This window comes from Parus major, chromosome 2, assembly GCF_001522545.3.
Source record: "Parus major isolate Abel chromosome 2, Parus_major1.1, whole genome shotgun sequence".
NCBI classification, from domain to species: domain Eukaryota; kingdom Metazoa; phylum Chordata; class Aves; order Passeriformes; family Paridae; genus Parus; species Parus major.
In genome coordinates this window covers 36,468,645-36,492,256 of record NC_031769.1, presented here as the reverse complement: position 1 = coordinate 36,492,256, position 23,612 = coordinate 36,468,645, and the positions used below count along the sequence as shown (strand labels likewise).

Below are 23,612 nucleotides of genomic sequence, written 5' to 3'. Positions count from 1 at the left end.
TCTCTTGCTCCAAAGACCCTTAGCATAGCCTGTTTTACCCTCTAAAAGTCTACCTTACCTCACACAGAGGCCAAATGGGTGACAATTTTGACTAGTTCCATCTCCATCCCAATCCAACTGAGTTCCTGCCCTGTATTTCCACCAATTGGCTTCTTCCCATTATACTGTCTTATTACTCTTTTGTTACCAGTACCTCCATCCATAATAAACTTTGCACTAAGGAAAATTACAGGATGTCATGTATCTTTTCTAGGAAAAGAGATTATGGTACCAAAGAGATAACTCAGGAGTATACTGCCTATGTAGATCACAATACCTGTTAATCTTATAAACAAGATTTTGATATCTATGTGTAAGTGAACAGTCATTGGTATCTGAAGCTTCAGCAGAATCAGACCACAACCATTATTTCATTGCTGGAAAGCTCCAGCAATGAAAAGAAAATATTAGGATTTGGATGCAAACACACTGTGCTGGATCCTGCACACATTTCCTCATCCAGATCCAAAGTACAGCCTGTCTCAAAATGTTCTCCCAAACTCTGGCGCTTTAATCTTTGCAAACATGAGTTGCAAAAGAGTTGTGAGATAGAGCTGCTCACAGACTTCTACTCCCTGTTCTTGGCCGATAAAGCACAGCTCTCAAAACACAAGAATGCATGTGAAACTCTGATGTGGTTTCATTCAAATCCTCGGGTTCTCAAATGAGATTGGTGACTGCAAAAGTTCAGGCATGCCCATGGTGCACAGCAGCACCCTGAGCAATGCCTCAGACAGCACAGAGGAGAGAAGCTCACAGTGACAAGTGAGATTTGATGGGAAGAGCACTTTGGGTCAGGGAGGGACCTTAGGGACTGTGGGCAGGATAGCTGAGAAAACACGAGTGACAAAAAAATTAACAACAAAAAGCCACCAACCAGAACAATTATCAATTCCTAACAAGATTTAACTCCTACCACCCCTGGCTGATACTGGTTATCACAAACAAATGGAGGTCAAACACCCACCAAACATGGTCTTAGGAGCACTATGGATTGCAAGTGTGCTTTATAACACTTATTCAAGGTGACAGGACATCTGGGTCAGACACAGACACAGCGCAGTCTTCTCTGTCACTACCCAGAGTTGCAACTCACACCAGGTTTGCTGCTGTTCTCGTTCATGGGGAAGAGGTGTGTGAGAGGAAAGGCCACCAGGAAAGCTGCCAGAAGGTGGTGCTCCCCCTCGGCCAGCAGAGATGTCCGGGGTGTTCCTGAGAATGTTGTGCTGGCAGAGGTTAACTACCTGCTGCCAGACCAGCAAGACCCTGAAACTGCTCTCACTCTGCTTACCGAAAAAGGCACTGCACTACTCTTGTGAGAAAAAGAAAATAGAGACGTCTTTTTATCCTAGCTCTTAATCCTCCTGTGACTAAGTTATGACTTTGAATTCTAACAGCTCATTAAATGGTCATAACAAGAACCATAATTTTAAGGAACCTAGTAATATCTGTCCCCCATTTAGCATTCAAGCACTTGCAAAATTAGTTTAATTTTTCAACTCCTCTGTGATTTGGTTTCAAACAGTGATGCTTTACAATGCTAAATGTCATGTTCTCTCTCTTTTTTTTAAGTTGAATGATAAATAGGGATCTTAATTGAGGCTCATATTTAAGAAGACCGAGAACGCTTCACAAACACAGATCTTGCAAAAGCATTGTTACATACAAGTGTTCCAGCCTCTACTCCCTGCTCTTGGCTGATAAAGCACATCTCTCAAGACCCAAGGATGCATGTGAAACTGATACAGTCTCACCAAAACCCTTAGATATTCATGTTAAATCCACAGCTGCAAGAATTCACAAGGTCCATCTATGGCATAAAGACAGTGGTGTACTCCTGATGTTCGCACATGCCCTATTTGTAAGGAAGACTCCTAACAAGCAAAAGCAGCATTACCTGGTATAATTCACTTTATACCCCGCAATATCATCATTGGGTGATCTTAGTCTTCGCTGAGAAGGTGTCTCCAGGTGCCAGTAGTTAATGCGGTTCAGAAACATTTTAGCCAGCTCCACTATTGTTTGCCTTTCCTTCGAGGGTAAGTGGCTAAATTTGTACTGCACAAAATTATTCACACCCTTAAAAAGTAAGAAAATTCTGTTTAATACTTTGGCCATAATTTTTATAGGAGCATCCCCAAACATTCCTCACTTTATGTTTATAATGAAATTGCATTGCATGAGAAAGGAAAGAAACATTGGAGACCATGAACTCCTTGCTCAGCATCATGCAGATGGCACAGGTACCTGTGTACACAGCAGGAGGTACATCCAGGTATTTTTAACCTACTCTCAGCAGCTGATGTAGAGGGAAAGAAGAAAAAATTCCTTTTTCCCTCCTTCTCAAAGTCAGAAAACAGAGAAAGTTCTGGTAGGCTTTCATCTATACATAAACCAACTATCACCTCTCCAGCTACTTGTCAATAATAAATTAGAGCTTATGGACTTCTACTTAACTTTATGTCTACAAATCATGTTATTTTTTCAAGAAGTCTTAATACTTCACAATCATGTCTCCTCATTGCACTTTGGAAACTGTCCAGATTAAAGAAAAATCTACTGAACATGATTAAAATGGGTGAATAAAATTGCTGCAACGCATATTTTATAAATCCATTATAACACGTACTACTTAGCAAATAATTTTGTTTGATTGAGTGGCTGATCTGCTAAAAACAGAATTGTAAATAATGGTCTTTTTTAAAGGGAAAATTATTTCAAAATAAGCTATAAGAAGAATTACTCTTTTATCCCTATGCTTTATTTTCCTAAGCAACTTGAACATTATGAAGAATTTGACAAAAAATTGCATTGAATAAAACCTTTTTAATAGTTTATTTTAAGGATTAGGAGCCTAGGGGGATTACAAACATATTTTTTTATACTCAAACTAAAGGAGAACTTAAAGTGAAGACTTCTCAGAAATTCAGCAATAAAGTGGCTTGATCTTCCTAAATGATAAGAAGTGAGAGTTGCAAAGAAATAATTAATAAACATAGCAGTCTTCACAGTTAAATTATCCTGTTTAACAATAGAACATCAATTGGATGGGAAAACACTGAGCTCCTGTGTCAGGGAGGTATGTGAGCCTCTGCACAGTCTCACTGGAGTTCATGGGCCCACTTGTCTGCCAGAAGTGCATTCTTAGGAGCTTGCTTAACCAAAAACTGAATTTGTCATATGTTCTTTATCTACTGAGAGTCACAAAAGCCTCAATTATTCTTTGGTTTCTGCTTTGGTTTTTTTTCTTGTGCACCCTTTGAAAGAGAAGGCTATGATCTCACTGAATTGGACTGTAACATTTTTCTTGATATACAGAAGGCAAGTGCCATTTTAATATTGGATTTCAAAACTTCAACAGGCATTTTTCATCACTTGGAACAAAGAATGATTAGAACTGCCCACATAAAAGTAGCATTTCAAGTTAACTCTCTAAACCCACAAAAAAGTCAGTTTCATTAAAGCATAAGACCAATGATGAGAAGCCAAATAATGTAACTATTGTACAAATACTAAAAGGGGAACCAACAACAATTTATACCCCGCTATTTTATCCTAAGCAGAACACAGAAACATCTGCAAAGTGCCTAAAAATGTCCTGTTTCAAAACCAGTGTTTACATTTACAAAAACAAACCACAAAAAATCCCCAAACAAAGCCTCCAAACCCCCACCAAAATAAAATTTAAAAATACATAAATAAACAGGAAAAAAAAATCACACACCAACAAAAACCATATTTTGACTCTTTACCTGTTCAATGCTAGGTTTCTCAAATGGGGGACTTTCCAAAGATCCTTCTACTACAGGTTTTCCCATCTGCAAAATGCACTTCCTCAAAAGCTGTTAAAAATATGCAAATGTTGAAAAGTTAGTGTATTTTCATACACAGGGTGGATGAAAGTCACAAGGGCACAACACACTGTGAGCAGTGTTGGAATTCTCCTGGCTATATACCCGCTTGTTCAGTCATCTGAATTTGCAATAACTAAACTTCACTGTGAAATCACCTTGTCTGAAATGCAAGCAGGAGGCTCTCTGAGGAAATGCAGGCAGCTAAGTTACCATTCATGTCTCAACTGACTCTTCCTGGTATGGCAGTGAAGAAGGTTGCAGTTTATACATGGGACCCAGGGTCAGTTCCTCAATCACCTGGATGACTTTTGGAATAAGAATCAGTATATTGCAAGTGCCAGAACGTCCAGCCCACAGTTACTCAGTAGAGCATTGTCCCAGAGAAAAACTGTCTCAGCAGACAAAGTCAATCCACGCCCGAGCACCAATGAAATTGGCTTATGTGTGAGAAAGTGAAAAATCTGAGAAGATACTCCACAAGTTCAGCTTACTTTGAACAGGTAGAAATAAACTTGCTTGGTATCTGCATCTTCTTCTTTGTGGACACAGGTGAATAGATATTCCACATCCAACACAATCCCCAGAAGCCTGTTCATTTCTTCTTCAGACACATTCTCCAGGTGAGAAACATGAGCAGCTAAACAAAATAAAAACCCAAACTTGTAAAAGGCTACTGAGAGAACCCATTGCACAACTATAGCTCAGGAGATCTCCAGCTAAGCCTTAACTGTAAAGGCACTGATCCTGTAATAACCTACTTGAACAGAACACATCTTATCTGAGGTAACTGAAACCTGTGTCACATCAGAGCAGTTTGTAAAGGTTGACCAGCAGTAGTAACTTCCACAGCAGAGGAATGGCAGCTGGTTGGAATCACATCATCTGTTAACACTTAAGCAGACTACAGAAGTCAGGCTTGTATTAATACGTTGCACAATATAAATAACTACATACATTTTTGTCCTGGAGCTATGTCTTTGAGACAAGTTTTCTTGACTTAAGAAAATAAATCCATAATTTCCATAAATTATGCAATCCAGATGTAAGCATCACCTTATTTTGTGAAGAGTGAAGAAAACCCAGTCCCAAAAAATGACTTTTTGTTTTAAACTGGGCGTTATTGGCTAAGTCCCTTGCTTTTGTATCATGTAAGCTCAAACTGTGCTTTGTGCACACTGTATTAACAGAGATTTTGCAGACTGTACATGCTCATTTGTTCAGCAGTCTCCAAGTGACAAACTCCCTTTTATTGTCTCCAAAGGTAAATACAGTCTCACATCTGTAATTTTCAAAAGCTTGAGGTTTCTCCCTGTAAAGCCGGACATTCATTTCAAGCTGGTTTGAGAAACTGGCCCCGGGAAGAAGGAAGGCAGTGTAAAACAAAAAGTCAACTCCCAAAAAGAAGATATTTGCATTACAAAACGCAATGATCTTACTGACTCCAGGCCAATGTAGATGGTATGCATATCCTTTCCTCAGAAAGGACAAGAAAATATCCTTTCAAAGAAAGAAAAAAAATACTTTTAAGTTTGGGCATATTAACTTTTTATATTTTAACACATTTTATCTATATTTGCTTCTTAAGATTAACATATATTTTCAACAGAAATCTGACTCCTTAGCTGGGGAGTTAGTGAGGAAAAATAACACTTGACTTGAAAACGATCACATTTATTGGCCACCCGGCAAAGATGGTTTGTTTTGAGAAGTCGTATGATACCAAAACATTTAAATTTAATACCTTTATTTGGCTTCTAGTAAAAAGTGCACTGTTATGCAGAACTTTAAAAATATGTCAGCAACTGCTTCCACTTAAATGAAAATTTATAATATAGTGTCTTAGGCACGTGACCATCATGAGCTTCCTTTGAGGATAAATAGTCAGTATTCTGGGCAGAATAAAATTGTTTAACTTTTGTCCTTAAGACAGGTATGAAGGGTTAATATTCCCAGCAGTTTGTCCTGATCATTTGCAAGGAATAAACATCCTCCTAGAGGAGCTTTGCATTAGAAGCTGATAACATACCAAAGAAACCTTGCCTTCAACAAATGAATAAAACATCAGCATAAGAAGCCATTTCTATGCAGTTTCCATAACAATACTGAACCATGACTACTTAGTGGTGTTTAAACATTTTATTAAACTAGAGAATTATTATTATTCATACTGAATCTAAAAGTTAAGTGTTTTACCAGCGTGCATTTACCAGACACCAATGCTTATACACCAGGTCAACAAACTATCTTTCTTCAGCTGTTCCCAGCCCATTCCCAAACTCTGTGGCCATTAGTAAGTGTTTTATTAAAATTAAAGCTTTAGTACACTGGCATCAGATACTGCATCAGTCTTGACTAGAGTTACAATCACAATCACATGCACTGCCCAACTGGTACACCCTTCTTGCGTTGCTGTTACGCCTGGAGAAGAAATTTAAGTATCACAAGTATCGGTTGCTAGAGCATGCACGGAAAAGCAAGCAGAAAGAACAAGGCTCAGTGATAGGAAGATCTTCAACTCCAGCAAACAAGCACTGGAGTATACAAATTAGGAATGGTGAAAAAAATGGATTAACGAGGAACGTGTCCACAGCCTATCTCAAAACACTAAAATCAAGAAATACCCAAATGTGAAGGTGCATAGCAGGAACTGAAGACAGTGATAGGGGGAAATAAGAGACTGAATGTGTATTTGATGTATTAGCACATTAACCAACTAGTTTTAAAAGTGATCAAAGACTGACAATGTTTACCAGTTAAAAAATGCACCTTGCAACACAGGAGAAACAATCAAATAGAAAAGAGAATAGTCTTTGACTATGCAACACCATAAAGCACATGGACAGTGAATTGTCCCAGCATCTAATCCTGTCACAGTGTTAGAAGATATATCACACAAATTAAAAAAAAAATTCATTAAAACAATGACATTGAGCCAAACTGTGGCACTGAGCACCAAAAGGATGAATATAAGTTGTAGATAAGTAGACAATAATACACAAAATCAAATAGATTTATGTACCAAAAGCTGCACTGGCTTGAAGATCAAGCCACACCCCCAAAAACAGACATCTCAAGCTAGGTAGTATGTAGGAGTAACTTGGGCTGAAAAATTAAATTCTATGGAAAAAAAAAAAATTACATCAGGTACACCTTTAACCAGCACAGAAATTTCTACCTTGCTACTTCAGCGGCTTTCTGAGGAGAAGAAAATGCACCACAGCTAATGTGAAGCCCACACACCTTGTGGTAAATCTGCTTTTAAAGGTATTCAGCAAAAATACAATAATTTAGAGGAGATGAGTAGGAAAATTATCTTGAAAAACATGGCAAAAACGCATATTTTTCCAGCAGTATGTGGAAGAACACAGCAACTCTTTAACCATAACAATTTCAGTTATTTTACATGAAACATCTTCCTCATTAGCTGCAGTCAGAAGTATTTTCTAAAAAGAGCAGTAAATAGAATACCTTTTTTTTGATAGAATACTTTTTCTGGTTTTACAGTCCTGGTTTTCCCTGGTTTCCTAGTTAAAGAATGATTTAATATTTCTTAATAGACAAAACCAGGCCCATCTTTTAGAAGAGCCAAGTTTTTCTCATACAAAGCATCCACAAATTCTGCTGAAGAACAGAGAACTGACAGGCACATCTTGCAAGTTTAAAAAAAAAAAAAAAAAAAAAAAAAAGCTCATTCTTCAAAGGCCAGGGTTGAAAGGGATGGGTAACACAAGCCACTCTAATTGCACAAACAGAAGCAGCACAGAGAAGCTGTGTGATGAAAAGTCAAAACTAACTTGGCTAAAGTGACTGAATTTTCTGTAATATTATGCATTTGTTAATCTTCTCCTGCAAGCAAACTCGGAGATTTCAAATATCAGGAAAAAATGAGAACACATGTAATAAGAAAGAGTACTGCAAAAAAAAAAAGAAGAAAGGAAAAAAACATTCCATTCAAAGTAAAATATTTTTTTTCAAAAGTAAAATAATAAGTGATATATTGTGAAGGTTTTAAATTTCCCTTTTTTATTTTTTATTTCATTGTCCTAAGTTTTGTGTGGCAACAAAAATTAAACAGCAACTTTTTTTTTCAACTAGTTCTGAATTTTATTTTAGCTGAATTTTTATTCAGTATTTGCTAGAAAGGATGTGGATCTATGATGGAGCAAGCTGAGAGCAGGGCAATGAAGTTGAACACTTCTCCTATGAAGTCAGGCTGAGAATGTAGGGTTGCTCAGACTAGAGAAAAGAAGGTCCAGGGAGACCTTAGAGCAGCCTTCCAGGACCCTAAGGTGGCTGGCAAGAAAGCCAAAGGGGGACTTTTTCCAGGACATGTAGTGACAAGACAAGGGGTGGTGGCTTTAGATTGGTTTAGATTAGATACCAGAAAAAGGATTTTTTACAATGAGAGTGGTAGAATACCGGAACAAATTGCACAGAGAGGTGATGGATGCCCCATCCCTGGAAACATTTACGTTATAGTTGGCTTGGGCTCAGAGCAACCTGATCTAACATCAGGTATCCCTGCCTGTGGGAGGGTTGGACTAGATGATCTTTAAAAGGTCCCTTCCAACTCAAACTATTCTCTGATTCTGATAAACACAGAAACAGCCATCAGCTTTTATTTTGGATAAAAATATAAATTCTTAAAATAATAATACAGTGATTCAGCACTGTTTTTCAGGCTATGTGGGTAACAAATTGTTACTTATTTTAAGTCTGAAAACCAAAACCAGAAACCACAACAGTATTAACAGTGGATTTTGAGCAGTTTCTTCCAAGACATGCAAGCTGTCTGCACAATAAGACCATGCTAAGATGTACATGTTTTATTTTAGTTTTATTTTTTTGTGACTCAGGAAAGATAGATTTTTCTGTGACTCAGGAAAGATAGCTCTTTTAGCAGGTAGGAGCACCTCCTTAGTGATGTTCAAGAATATTTTATACATTGTTCTAAAGTAAGGAAACATAATACAGCCTAAAGGAGAGAGTCATTCTCTTTGTAACCAAGGCAGCTGGCAGGTAAAGCTGTGTAAGGTTAAGGCATATGTAAGACAAAGTATTAAAATTATTACAGGTAGCTTAATGGTGCTTTTGCATTTTAGCACCTTTGAATGTTGGCGTTGCTAGAAGTTGCACCTTACCCGAGTTCTTTTCCAACAAAACTAATTTCAGGATATTTCCATATTAACCACATCTTTAAAATATTAACCATATTTCAATCTAAGCTATTTACACCTGACGGTAACTCCCATTTCTAGGCCTTGGCGTGGCAGCCTGGCCGGTGTTTTTGGGGCTCACCCAGGGCGTGGCTGCAGCTGCGGCAGGGCTCGGCCAGGCTGACCGCTGCCTGCTGCAGCTCGGCCCGCGGCGGCGTGGCAGGCGGGTTCGGGTTCTTCCAGCCATTGCATTTACAGGACTCCTCGGCCTGAAAGCAAAGCAAAGGGATATCGATCAGCGCCAGAAAACACGGGAACTTGCTGAAACTGCATGATTTCAAAAGCAATAAAAAGAACTAGCAAAAATATTTCAAAAGCAATAAAAAGCTTCTCTTTATAATTATTTTTTTTTGGGGGGGGGGTGGAGCTGAGAGGAGGGGGAAGTTTTGTTGTTGTTTTTTTTGCATTTTTATCCACCACATTATTAACCTTTATTTTCTGGAAATTATCAGAACTAGAATACTATCACAGAGAGATTAACACAGTTTGGTAAGCAGAATTCATAACGAACCCTGGCTAGTTCCTTTACAGAAATCCCTCACTCTACTGAAAAAAACATTCAAATAAATATTTCAAATAAATACTAGTAAATCAGCCTTTACAGATCCTGCCACCGAGACAGATTTAATTATTTAAACATAAACAGGTTATCTAACAGGCAACACGTTTGTCACTGCCTCATCAGCTCCACGGGCACCAAGGAATTACACACAGCTGAAACCAAGCCCATGACAAGCCAGGCAGGGTTAACTAATGCTGAAATAACCAAACAATAAATGCACTATTGGAGAAGGCTGTTTAAGGCAAGGAACACTTGGCCACAAAAGCAACAGATGCCAAAGATGGTGACACTTCCACCGCAACCTGCTGCTTTCCCTAGGAAGTTTACTTAGGCTCACTGAGTGTCAAACAACCACCAAGAGAACGCAGCTAAAAGGGAAGACCATGAAGGAAAAGGTTGTGACTTTGGTAATTGTGTCTCAAATCATTCAGTAGTTCAAAGCACCGATTCCAGTTATCCAAAGAGCAGCTTTACTCTTTTACTTTATGCAGGAGGGGATTTTCTCCTGCATATCCAAAAGTTGGATATTTGGTCATTCTAACTTCATTCGTGCTCCTATTTGAAGATCTGATTGGAAAGAAAGCCTGCTTTTCTACTCTTCAGAGATATCTGTGCACTGGGTTGTAAAAAGATACTCATGAAATTGCACTGCCGAGACCTCAGTGAGGAAACTATGCCAATTGCTGCATAATATTTATGGCTGAAACAATCTTAGTAGGAAAAATTGTGATGGTAATATATGCAGCACTAATGTATCATTTTTCAAAACTGATTCTGCATACATTTAGTGTGATCTATTTCGGGAACCTATTTCATTTTCCTTTTAAGTTTCCAAATCCCATCCTACCTAAGGAAGAAGAACGCAGGAGAAGCAGAAAGGATCACAGCTTGACAGCTCTTAACACTGACAGCTTTGTAAATGGTTGGTAAATTGTTCTTTTAAACTCATTTCAATATTCAGTAACCTGAGAACCAAGAGAACTGCTGCCCGCAGTTTGCTCAGCACCACATGATGTTTTTACCATCCCTGAGGCTTAAGCATTTATCCAGCTGGGCTCCTGGCCCTGGCCTCTGCCTGGCAGGCACCAAGGGCTGTGAGCAGCATTTTCTGTAGGCACCGGCATGACTCAGAAATCCACCTGCAAGTGCCCAGCAAAGCCATTTCCGCACATTTCCCTTGAAAAGGGGACAACTTGCATGGCCTGAACCTCCTGGCTCTCCAAACTCACTGAGAGGGTGCAGACCGCCTGCCAACCCACGCATTTATAAAGTGAAATTAGCGAGGCTTCAGGATGAAACGAAAGGAAGATCAAAACAATTTTTTTTTTTCAAAGTCTCATAAAATGCAATCTGAAAAGATTTATGGTGAAGTTTATGTTCTTTTCCTATCGTGTTTTCTGTGAGTAATATGACTGGCAGAGAACTGAAGTGTAATTTTCTGGCAGAAGCCATCTCTTGCAGTTTCACAGGCATTGAGCCAGTTGTGTTTGTCATCCAGCCCCAGAGGCTCTCGGAGCTAAATGGACTCGAGAGCTCAGTGATTGATACCTGCAAACCACAGACTGCCCCACTGCAAGGACTCCGGACATCTGGGAGATGACATAAAACCCCTTGTTTTCAATTAGCTTCCCAAGGCAGAACCAATGCCAAATAAACTATACATGTATGCTTTAAAAATGTGAGAAAGGCAGTGTTGCCATGAAAGTTTTGCATTTAATATGAGGATAGAGAAACTGTCAACAAAAAAAGGGAAGAAGTCTGGAAATGAGATTATTGACAAAGAAAATGCAAGAGACAAATGTGAAAGAGTTGTCAAACAAAAAAGGATTGAATATTATTTTAGGGAAGTAAGATTTGACCCTTCCCATGCAGCTGTCTGGACAAATGTTCAACACTGTAAATTACTGACATATCACCATTATTTATTGCCTTAAATCATGACACAATGAAGCATATCCAGAACTCCCTCCTAAAAATAGGCACAAGGCTTTTGTGTTTTTTTTTTTTTCTGAGTGGAAGCAGTATGTCACAGAAGCTCACCAAGCAATGTTTACTATCAAGCCAAAAGACTCTAAACAGTGAGTAACTATGTAAACTTTAGTGTCACACCATAATTAACAGCAAAGATGCAAACAGATGTACGAATCGTGGTAACAGCTCAGTTAAACTGACAAAAATAAACATCAACCCACCCACAGAAGAATAAAACCAGCATGTTCAATGGCAAATTTTTTTCTGCTCTTGTTGGTGTTTCCTTGCCAGATCTTTTCGCAACAGCTGTTAAATGATATTGTTCAAATTATTCTAGAGACCTTAACCAACCAAACACTAGGGTGGGGGTTTTTTATTAATCTCTATAAAACACCAGAATCATCATAAATGTTCTGTTCACCAAGGCAAAGCAGAACCTGAAAAGGTCCTCTTTAAAACTTTGCTTTCACTGTAGATGTTGACAGTGCAAGTATTTTGCAGTGAATATGCAATGTGCATTCCTCAGTGGCTTAAATTGCTGAGTTGTTTTAAATCTTCCACAGCATTTTGCTCGTTCAATCCTTTCTTTGACTATCTTTGGCTTTTTCCTTTCTTCCTTTTTTGTTTTTTAATGTCACTCATCTGCTTTTCATTAGAAAATAAAGTATGACTTCACCTCTGCAAAAACTTAAGACCAAGACACTTTTGAGGGAAGGAAGGAAAAGTATTTGAACTAGCACATCCAGTCCTTGAAGCCTCATTTTCTGGGACATCTGCACAGCTTTGATAAATCCACTGTAGAACAGTGGCGACTTCTGCCCTAATGAAGCCTAAAAAATAATGACTGTCATCTTTGCAGGCCCAGGCATCATGAACACCACACCTTCATTCATGTTTTTAAATAAAATTGGATGAGTATAATAAAACAAAACACAACAACTACATGCTGTTGCCTGCCTCCCTCCCCACAAAAAACAAAACAAACAAAAAAAATTACAGAAATTATGTATATTTTGTACTGTACGACGCAATTTCACTTTTCTTTTTAACACCTTTCAGGTTTGGTGGAGTGTTACAGTGGGAGAAATCAAACTGTCCAGTAGCTCTGAGCAGTGAAAACTGCAACTCTAGGCAAACTAAAGTTATTGTTTCCTTTAGAATAGTGAATACACAGATAAGTCAAATATGGACAGTGAAAAAATACAGAACATTTTAACACAAATTGTCAGTATTTTATTTAAAAAAGAAACACCTGAAAGTTACAATATTGCACATATCTCAGCCCCCTTTAGGTGAGTTTCAGCTGTCTAAATAATAAATAAACCAAGAATGCTAAAATAATAACCTATGGACTAAAATATCCCTCCCCCTTCTGGATAGTGAAATAAGCCTGAGAATGTGCAAACTTCAAGCTAACTTAATTACAAGGTAAAAGACCCCAACAGTTCTAAATCTGAGTTTCAATTAGCTGTTGTGTAGGGTTTTTCTTTCCAGCTTAAAATTATACAGGTTACCCTATTTGGTAATTGAGATGCAAAGCAGGCTCAACAGATTATACACAGAATGTTACAGATCTTCTCTATTTCCAACAAGTATAATTACACTAGAAAACATCTTCTTCCTCCCAACACAAAAGCTGTGTAAAATACCTTATAAGCTTTTTCCTGCTGCTGGCAGCAAGCTCAAAATGGTGACTTCATCAAAGAGTATCACATAAATGATAATAAATACATTGATGAATTTAAATAATATATTCTTCCTACTCATATGTCCAGTACCCAAGAACCAAACAGCTGGACACTACTCAAAGAGCCACTCATGTATCAGGAGATTAGCTGACTCATTTATCTTTAACAATGCAAAATGACCAGTTTAATGGGCAGCTTACAGGGCATATTCTTCATTTATTGGTAGATCAATTATTTCATTCCTTCTGCTTTCCAGTTGCACTTACAGAAGAGAAGTAGGCTACCATATAAAGCTTTTATTAATAAGCACCCAGTTCCTATCTTGCAAAGTTAATGATAGATTTCCTATTTAAAGGAAGATGCTTTAATAGGGCCTGTAAGACATTATAAAACAGATTCACCTCACAATGAAAGTGATAAGAAAGCTTTGGATGTCTTCTTTGTCTCCCATACTTTTGTAGAAAACAATACATTTCGAGTTGAGCTTCAAGGAGCTGTACTTCCACTATACAGAACACAGCAGTAACATGGCCAAATTGACCTCATCTTAATCTGCCTTATAAGAATCAGGAAAGAAAATATTTTATAATGGAAAATGTGGTACAAGTTTACCTTATGAACTCCTTTTTTTATGTGTGGGAAAACCAGAGCTTACTCTAGAATGAGCAGTGGGAAGAAGTGCTTCGAGACAGGATCAGCAGCTGGTCTTGAGCCTGGGGCTGGGATTTTACTTCAACATCGACCCTTGCTCACCTGCTGCAGGGCCTTGGCCAAGTCATCTCATCACAAACCTTCTCATTCTGTCTACTTCGTCCACCTAAAGCAAAAAGCTTTTCTTCAAGGAGGTATCATTCCTTGTGCAAGTGCTTTAGGCTACTGAGTTCTCATTATATCTGCAAACACCCTGGCATTACTGTTAAGATACATATAATGAAAAATATACAAGTTTACAGAAAACTTGGTGTACTAAAATAGTACATATTTCACCTTATTTACATAAAAAGCTCCCAGAGAGACTGGAGAAAGAGTTGTATTTTCATATAATCTAAACCAATAGGGGAAAAAAGTACAGAGGAGACTTCCTCCTACACCTTCATTAAATATATTTATGTGTGTAAGTCATACAGTGCTGCTTTTATATAAAGTGCTGAAAGCTCGCATGCCTAATGCTCAACTTCACAGTGGACAAAACCAAAATGATGTATGCAGCCATTCATACATGCACAGATACAGCAAGTGCCAAATACATAACCCCTCACAGCACACAGCACTACTGTGTACCTCCAAAAGACATGAAAGCTGTACCAGCTCCTATTTTATATATATATATATATATGTATATATATATATATATATATATCTTGTTCAGAATGCCACCCTCCTCCTTCAGAGTTGAGCTTTTAAGGTTTTTTACTTGGAAGAGCCTGTTCTATGCCTTCCACCCAGATTTTTCCCACAGAGGAACAAGTCAAGTGGAGCAGCTCAACAGATTTGTCACTGTTTATCACTGCTACAACTCTCCTGTCCAGTTCTTTTACAAGGAAAAAACCCAAACCCCACATTTTTCTAGTCTCAGCTCCCTAAACTTCAGGCTCATTCTGCTCAGGATACGTGCACACCAAGTATGTATTTACCAGCAGTCTTTGCCCATGTTTCACATGACAGAAAGGGATGGGTTGTAAAGAAGGACCAGGAGGTCCTTCTTGGGGACCAAGCCCCCACCCCAGAGCAGTGCCTTTTATTCTCCTCTGCTCAGCATTACTGCTGTCACCAGTGAGACTCACCCTCTGCACAGTCACTGACCGCTCCACCTTCTTGTGTGGTGACTCTTCACCCCTAGCAGACAGATGCTCCCTGCCTTTTACTCCAAACATCTCTGAGGTTAAGCTCCTAATAAATACTGCATACCGAATTTTGCAATTAAACGTACGTGGGAGAAAGTGATTGACGTTAAGGATGCCATTACATATTTTAACACTCCAACTTGTACAGCTCCATGTAGATTTACATAAGATCCATGTATAGTCACTACTTGAATGAAAACAGACGCTCCATTCGGAGATGGTGCGAGTGTTTGCCTTCTCTCATTCTTTTGCACTCACACGCACAAATGCAAAATCAATGGAAGAGAAGTTGCAACCCAAAGCACGAAAAAGTTCAAAGTTACAAACTTCACTGCTACACTTGGCAAACCAGCTTCTCCAGGCTACAGTTTCCAGCAAACCACTAATGTTACAAACCAAGAAGTGTTCCGGAGCACCTGCCAGGTGTTTGGGAAGAAAAACAAAACATTCTTCCACCCCGCACCATCCTTCCCACTTTATCCCACAGGAGAAGCTTACAGGGAGCTTCCTTGCTTCTGTTATGAGATCTGAAAGCAAGCTGCCTGCCATTGAACTACTGTTCAGAAGTCATACAGCAATTTTAATCTGAACGCAGTGCAGCGTTTAGTGCTGGAACTGTGCCTATATCCTGGCAGGAGGAAGACCCTCTGGCCACAGGTCCTGCTCCATTCATCACTACAGTTCCAATGGGACACGCATCCAAGACTTGTCACAGACAAGAGGGATAGCAAGGGCACCCAGCAGAGCACTGACAATAGGAGCTGTTCCTGCTCTGTACCCCATCACCAGCGTCCTGCAGGAGGAAAAGAGGAGCTGACAGCAGGCCACAGCGTGCCCTCCTCCACTCACAAAAGGTGCTCATGCCCCTTACCACAAAGCACCTGCAAGAGTGGTGAGCTGGTGAGGACCCCCAAAAAGAAAAGGGTTTCAGAGGAGATAAGGCTTTTCTATAGCACAGCAACCTCTACGGGGCAGAGCACTACAGGAGAAGGCTTTCACCTTCAAAAACATCATCTGGAGGTGCATCAGAGGAAAAAAAAAGCAACAACCAGGGAAGAAAAAAAACAATTCACACACACACCTCCCTAACAGCCCATGAAAAATTTACACACTTCAAAACCAGCTTCATCTACTAGCATTATTATTATGTTAACATTAAAATAAGGGGTGCAAAGGCGACTCATCACTGGGAAAGCTTCACACCATATCACTCTGCCCACAGCGTTGCAAAGTTCAAGCGCACCAGCTGCTCTTTAACCTTATCGGCACCGGTGTAATCTCACACTGTCCCATACACGCACCAGAGCTGAAGTGTAGGTGCCTGCACATGTGGAAACAGGCAAATAAGACATTGCAATGTGTGGCTTCCGTAATTTGCCCTCCCACGGCAGCATTGCGCCATGCCTTCAGCATACAGCTAAATATGCTCACACCACCAGACTGGACTACAGAGCCATACAATGATGCTTCGTCTCGTTTGTTAGCTTGTCCTTTCACTTACCATCTGCTGAAGTAGGAGAACAGAGAAAATAAGAACAAACAGCTACTCTCAAAGCTGAAAGCATTACTAGAGGATCTGACATCAGCACTGCCAATCTAAACATGTCAACCCCGCTGTGCATCCAGAAATTGCCCTGACAGCAGCAGCGCAGCCAGCGGCCCGTGCTCTGAGCACAGGCGACAATGCCCGCGGTCAGAGCTCTGAAGGCGGGAGCGACAGCTCTGACCGAGCTGCCTCCCGCTACAATAAACAGGCGAGTCCTGCTTCTCCCACCAAGAAGAAAATCGCGGGCGGACAGAAAGTGCTTGTGATGGGAAACCAGGAGTAGCGCACCTGAATGCGAGCACCGGGCAGACACGGAGCAGAGAGCCCCGCCGGGGCAGGGTACAGGTGGACAGGGGACCCCGCTCGGGCACCAGACCGCGGACACCGGCCCGGCGCTACGTGACCGCCGGGGACACAACTTTCCCAAGCGCGGAGGCCGCGCCCCTTCGCCCCTTTGCCAGAGCTGCTGGCGACGGCGGCAGCTCCAGCTCGGAGCAGCGGCTTCAGCGGTGTCAACAGCTCCGCGCTGCGAGGCCGCCGCCGCGACCGGGCTGGAGCAGCCCCCGCCCGGGGCCGCGACCTCCGGGCAGAGCAGAGGGCTGCCCCACTCCCCGCCCGGGATGTTTACGCGGGGAGTGCTGCAGCAGCGCTGCTAACCCAGCGCTCACCGCCGGCACCGGGAGCCGCCCCGCCCGCCGCCGCCTCCCTCCCGCGGAGGGACTGACGGAGCGGCGGCGGCGGGACGGGCAGCTCCCCGGGCGGGAGGGAGACGGCGCTGCCCACACGGTCCCGTATTCGGTGCGCGCGGGTTTAATTTCTGCGGCCACCGGCCGGAAAGCTCCGGGGGGAGCAGGATCCACCGGCACCGCAGTAGCCTCCACTTCCGCGGACAGCGCCGGGCGGCAGCCGGGCCACCCCCGCGCCCGGCAGGGGTGGGGTGGCAGGGCACGGCCCTTCCCCACCGCCTCCCTCTCTTCCTCCCTCCCCTCCCCTCCCGTCAATCCCCACCCTCCGTGGGCGGAGGGGCTCCCGCGGCCGCCCGGCCGGCTACCTTGCAAGCGGAGTAGACGCCCAGCTTCTCCAGCTTCTTGGCCCGCGGCGCGGCGCGCAGCTGCGCCTTCTNAAAAAAAAAAAAAAAAGGAAAACATACTGGGGGATGTAAAGGTACATCAACTTTCGGGAAAACTAGGAGTCTGTGTTCAGGCATATTCATATCAGGAATATTAAGTGGTCCATTGCAGCCAGGGTGTTGCTCCAGATATGCTCTTTGCTTGTAACATTTGCTGCCGAAGAGGAATCGTGGGAAAGCTGAAAGTGAAACTAAGCAAGAACAGTTTCATTTTCAAGTCCGAAAGCAGAAACCTAACCGGCATAAAGAAAATGCAAGCAAAGAAAGAGCTCCTTAGGGGCTGCTAACGCACAGCGGCTATTTGCTATTTTAAAACGTGATTCGGTCACTTTAAACAAAAATTTATAAATAAAAGACGAAGGTATTTCTCTCCAAAATTCCAGAGATACAGGATTTTTGTATTACGTTTAATTTCCTGTTAATCTTGAGGCTGCTACCGCCAAGGGCAGCGGCTCCTCCACCTTAACCAGTCCGTCTTAAAGCGCCGGGGATGGCAGCAGCCATCTTACGGGTCGCTGTCACAGCTGCTGCGGAGCCCGAACCAGCGCCGGCCTCCGCCGCCGACTGCCCCCGCTACCCCGGCTCCGCCGAGCCCGGGGAGCGGCTCTGACCCCCACCCACACCCTGCCGATTTACAAACCTCCGCGAAATAAAAATATAAATAAGTAAATAGAGAAAAACAACAGATCCCCTCGTTTCATGAAATACCTCATTTTATTCCGTTCTGTTTTCCTGTCATTTCACGAATATGCCGGCGCGCCGTATAACACCGTGCTTGAAAATATCCCCAGGAGCTCTGAAGGGAAGAAGGACACCGCAGGGTTTTGTCACCCACCCTTCCCCCCAAATCGTACTTCGCGCAAACCTAGAGTTATTTTTGTTTTCCCCATGCAAGGTGCCAAGGCCCTGTGCCTGCAAGAGCTCGCTCTGCGCTGGGTCTTCCCTCCGAACTCACACTGCTACTTTGATAGTTTAGCTTTACACATCAAAGCACCGTAAATCCCACGCAAACGCCCAGCCTCAATCCAAACCCTTTAAACGGCGGTGCCGTAGTACGGAATTGCCATTTGCGGTTTCTCACGGCTCGACCACGGTTTTTACATACGTGCAACGGGGCAGAACCGCCTCACACCCGGTGCACTTGCTGCTGTGCGTGGAGTGCGCTCTCTGGGGCACGACCATTTGCTTAATTTAACTTTCATTTAAAGGGTTATCCCTTGAAGGCATAAACTGACCTGCTCTCAACACTCGTTTCTGGGCACAACAATAAAACAAGCCCCAGAACCATGGCACGACGAGCTGAGCAGAGAGTTTTTGAACTGGCCGCTATTTTAAACTGACCTGTGTTTTTACACTCAATTAGAAATCCTCTGGGGAAAAAGGCTGAACCCTTCAAGGTGGCCGCAGAGTACACAGCGCGGGAAGGCAATGGTTAAGCCAAACAAAGTAGCGGCACTCCGAGGGGACACAGCGGCTGGAGCAGCACCGCGGGCACCCCGGGGTTCGGGACGGTTCGACACCGCCAACGATGCCGCCTCTTTCTAGGGCAACTTTCCGCGCAGCCTCCCGGCGGGCCGGGATGGCTCCATAGCGGCTCCGCACGCAGCGGTGCCGCCGGTGCCGCCGCCCTTCCCGCGCAGCCCCCGCGCAGGGAGGCGGGCGCGCCCTTGCGGTGCGCAGCGGCGGGAGGCGGGTGCCGGCCCCCCCCCCCCGCCGGCGGGGGGGGGGGGCCGGCACCCGCCTCCCGCCGCTGCGCACCGCAAGGGCGCGCCCGCCTCCCTGCGCGGGGGCTGCGCGGGAAGGGCGGCGGCACCGGCGGCACCGCTGCGTGCGGAGCCGCTATGGAGCCATCCCGGCCCGCCGGGAGGCTGCGCGGAAAGTTGCCCTAGAAAGAGGCGGCATCGTTGGCGGTGTCGAACCGTCCCGAACCCCGGGGTGCCCGCGGTGCTGCTCCAGCCGCTGTGTCCCCTCGGAGTGCCGCTACTTTGTTTGGCTTAACCATTGCCTTCCCGCGCTGTGTACTCTGCGGCCACCTTGAAGGGTTCAGCCTTTTTCCCCAGAGGATTTCTAATTGAGTGTAAAAACACAGGTCAGTTTAAAATAGCGGCCAGTTCAAAAACTCTCTGCTCAGCTCGTCGTGCCATGGTTCTGGGGCTTGTTTTATTGTTGTGCCCAGAAACGAGTGTTGAGAGCAGGTCAGTTTATGCCTTCAAGGGATAACCCTTTAAATGAAAGTTAAATTAAGCAAATGGTCGTGCCCCAGAGAGCGCACTCCACGCACAGCAGCAAGTGCACCGGGTGTGAGGCGGTTCTGCCCCGTTGCACGTATGTAAAAACCGTGGTCGAGCCGTGAGAAACCGCAAATGGCAATTCCGTACTACGGCACCGCCGTTTAAAGGGTTTGGATTGAGGCTGGGCGTTTGCGTGGGATTTACGGTGCTTTGATGTGTAAAGCTAAACTATCAAAGTAGCAGTGTGAGTTCGGAGGGAAGACCCAGCGCAGAGCGAGCTCTTGCAGGCACAGGGCCTTGGCACCTTGCATGGGGAAAACAAAAATAACTCTAGGTTTGCGCGAAGTACGATTTGGGGGGAAGGGTGGGTGACAAAACCCTGCGGTGTCCTTCTTCCCTTCAGAGCTCCTGGGGATATTTTCAAGCACGGTGTTATACGGCGCGCCGGCATATTCGTGAAATGACAGGAAAACGGAACGGAATAAAATGAGGTATTTCATGAAACGAGGGGATCTGTTGTTTTTCTCTATTTACTTATTTATATTTTTATTTCGCGGAGGTTTGTAAATCGGCAGGGTGTGGGTGGGGGTCAGAGCCGCTCCCCGGGCTCGGCGGAGCCGGGGTAGCGGGGGCAGTCGGCGGCGGAGGCCGGCGCTGGTTCGGGCTCCGCAGCAGCTGTGACAGCGACCCGTAAGATGGCTGCTGCCATCCCCGGCGCTTTAAGACGGACTGGTTAAGGTGGAGGAGCCGCTGCCCTTGGCGGTAGCAGCCTCAAGATTAACAGGAAATTAAACGTAATACAAAAATCCTGTATCTCTGGAATTTTGGAGAGAAATACCTTCGTCTTTTATTTATAAATTTTTGTTTAAAGTGACCGAATCACGTTTTAAAATAGCAAATAGCCGCTGTGCGTTAGCAGCCCCTAAGGAGCTCTTTCTTTGCTTGCATTTTCTTTATGCCGGTTAGGTTTCTGCTTTCGGACTTGAAAATGAAACTGTTCTTGCTTAGTTTCACTTTCAGCTTTCCCACGATTCCTCTTCGGCAGCAAATGTTACAAGCAAAGAGCATATCTGGAGCAACACCCTGGCTGCAATGGACCACTTAATATTCCTGATATGAATATGCCTGAGCACAGACTCCTAGTTTTCCCGAAAGTTGATGTACCTTTACATCCCCCAGTATGTTTTCCTTTTTTTTTTTTTTTTTCCAAATCACCAGGTTCTCCTTTAACCAGGTAGATAATGATATTTAACATGATTAAGTTTGCACACTTGCATGTAATAAATTACAGTTTTGATACTGAAAATACATTTACTGCTGTCACAAAGGTGAATAACTCCCCCGATGTGCATTGAGGCCACTTGGTGGGCATTTGTGTCTGAAGCTGCACAGGTGAATGCTCATAGGATCACAGCCCAGGTAAATTATTCTTTAGGATCCTTAAAAGCCTGAAAACTTATTGCTTCCATTAAAGTAAAATCAAAGATGAAAGTTGTCAGGACAATTTTACTGTAGTTCCTTCTTGAATCCTCAAGAGCATGGCTGCCTTACAATACCATGTCTCTTTTTTTCCATTATATTTTGATGCTCACCAGATAACCAGAAATGTAAGTCTACCAGCTTGTGGCTACTGATACAGTTACTATAGTAACATTTATAAACACTAATTTCACTACACTTGCAGAACTGCTGCCTGCTAGAAGCAGCTTAGAAAGAAACCCCTCTAACTGCAAATAGGTAAGTCTCTCTCTCTCTTTATTTTTTTTAAATATTAAGCCTGATCATTGCTCACTTTCTAACTTTGTGCAAATATGTTGTTAAAAACAAAAAGCAAAAAGCTTTACTTTGTCTTAAACTACTCTAGTGAAAAGTAAAATATTACATTCAAAATTTTAGCAAGACTGCAGAGTGAAAAGAAACAAACCCCCTATGCTCTGACACACGAATGGATACATGACATTGTCGGTTGCATATATCCAAGCTGTTTTCTTCTGTTGGCTGAATTCACAAGTACAGTACATACTAATTTTCTAATTATAATGTATACATGAATCTTAGCACTATGTAACCCCTCTGTTGCTTGTTTTTAATCATTAAACACAAAGATATTAAATTAGAATCAAACTCACAGTATTGTCTGAAAAACCCTCACCACATTTTTTAGTTTCTGTCCTTTGGGGCATGTCAGTGGGTTTGCACAAAGCCAAGCTGACTCTGAAAGCTGAGTTGTGGAAGCATAGGTGGGAGCAGATGATCCTGCCTGTGCTGCTCAGCTCACAAGCTCAGGTGAGTAGCCAGGTGACTTCAGAAAGGCTACTCATCTGCATCAAATTAGGGAAGCCAGGAGCTAGGTGAGACACAAGTGCCAGCTCATGTGGGTTTCAGGCTGCTGCTAGCCCCGAGGAGAGGCCTGCTCAGAGCCCATGCTCCCAGCAGATCAGATATGCATTTCACATTTGTTTCTCCTGCATGAATTCACCATGAACACCTGACAGGCTTAAATGCAAGAGTGTGTGTGTTACTATTATTGCAGCAAAGGAGGCAGCTGAATTCTTGAGTCACAAAAGAAGAAATCAAAATACAGTTTAGGGTGTGCCGGACTCCTGGTTATTACTTAGATGTCATTTAGGGCTTTTGGGGCCTATCTTGCTGCCATAAATTAAAGAATGACTCAGTTAATAGCAGCCTAATGCTGAATGCTACTGCTCTGACAGGGACCACCCAGCCCACAACTGAGCTCTGGGAATCTACCCTTAACCTTCATCACTGTCTCACAGCCCAGTCATATCCAGCATGCCCAACCCAGCCTTGTCTCCCTCCTTTTGTTCAAGTGAGATTTTTCTTCCAGTGCTCCCACCTGTTTTTATTCTTGCCATTCAATTAAAATAGGGAAAGTGTAGCTCTTGCTCTTCCAGGGAACTTCTCAGAGTATAAAATCCTATTGCATCCTTTCATTACTGCATTCCTTGTGGGTGAAGTGGCCTCCCTCTCGGCCACCATGCATTCAGGAGTGCTATCAATATTTTATGAATCACTGGAAGTATTAACAATACAGAAGTTTTGCTCATTAGGCTGCCTCTAGCATCTCGTCAGCTTCCCCATGGTGCTTACATGTGACTCTAACAACACGGATGGCAGACCTTCCCATCAGGTTTTTGCTCTGGTAGGAAACCTCACACCCCAATTACACAGTTTCGAAAAGGAAAAAATGCAGAAAAATAAATGGAGAAAATGTCATTGCAACACCCATGGCTGCTCTAGTCACACAAATTTCTTGTTAATGATTGACCATTTAGCAGTTTTTATATGCTTCTTACCCAGAGGATGCTGTTCTTGACTGCAGTCAGACTTTTGATTTAACCCAAACCAAGTGAGGAAAAATAAACACTAGGGTCACTCTTGGCTTTGAACAATTTAAGGCGTGTGTGTGAAGTCCAGAAGATGTTTGGTGAGGTTATGTAGCCATCAGCAGTCACTGCATGGGCTTACACTGTGTTATTTTGTGATAGTGAGAGCTCTGGATTTCTTCATC

The 23,612-nt window shown here is 42.8% G+C and overlaps 1 protein-coding gene and 1 long non-coding RNA gene across 2 annotated transcripts in view; one reads left to right on the top strand and one right to left on the bottom strand.

The window, feature by feature from the left end:
• Nucleotides 1-17,846, bottom strand: part of KAT2B (lysine acetyltransferase 2B) — a gene marked incomplete at its 5' end in the record, with an annotated part of 40,641 nt that extends 22,795 nt beyond the window's left edge. Inside the window, 5 exons of the mRNA XM_033519225.1 lie at nt 1,937-2,118; nt 3,792-3,881; nt 4,385-4,530; nt 9,192-9,318; nt 17,772-17,846. Coding sequence (XP_033375116.1) covers nt 1,937-2,118; nt 3,792-3,881; nt 4,385-4,530; nt 9,192-9,318; nt 17,772-17,846 — 620 coding nt within the window. The remainder of the gene's footprint in view (nt 1-1,936; nt 2,119-3,791; nt 3,882-4,384; nt 4,531-9,191; nt 9,319-17,771) is intronic.
• A 1,779-nt stretch (nt 17,847-19,625) lies between these two features.
• On the top strand, nt 19,626-23,460 carry LOC107200273. Its single transcript, XR_004495815.1, has 4 exons — nt 19,626-20,571; nt 21,089-21,258; nt 21,765-21,817; nt 21,977-23,460. It is a non-coding gene; the product is annotated as an uncharacterized LOC107200273 (long non-coding RNA).
• Nucleotides 23,461-23,612: the final 152 nt, after the last annotated feature.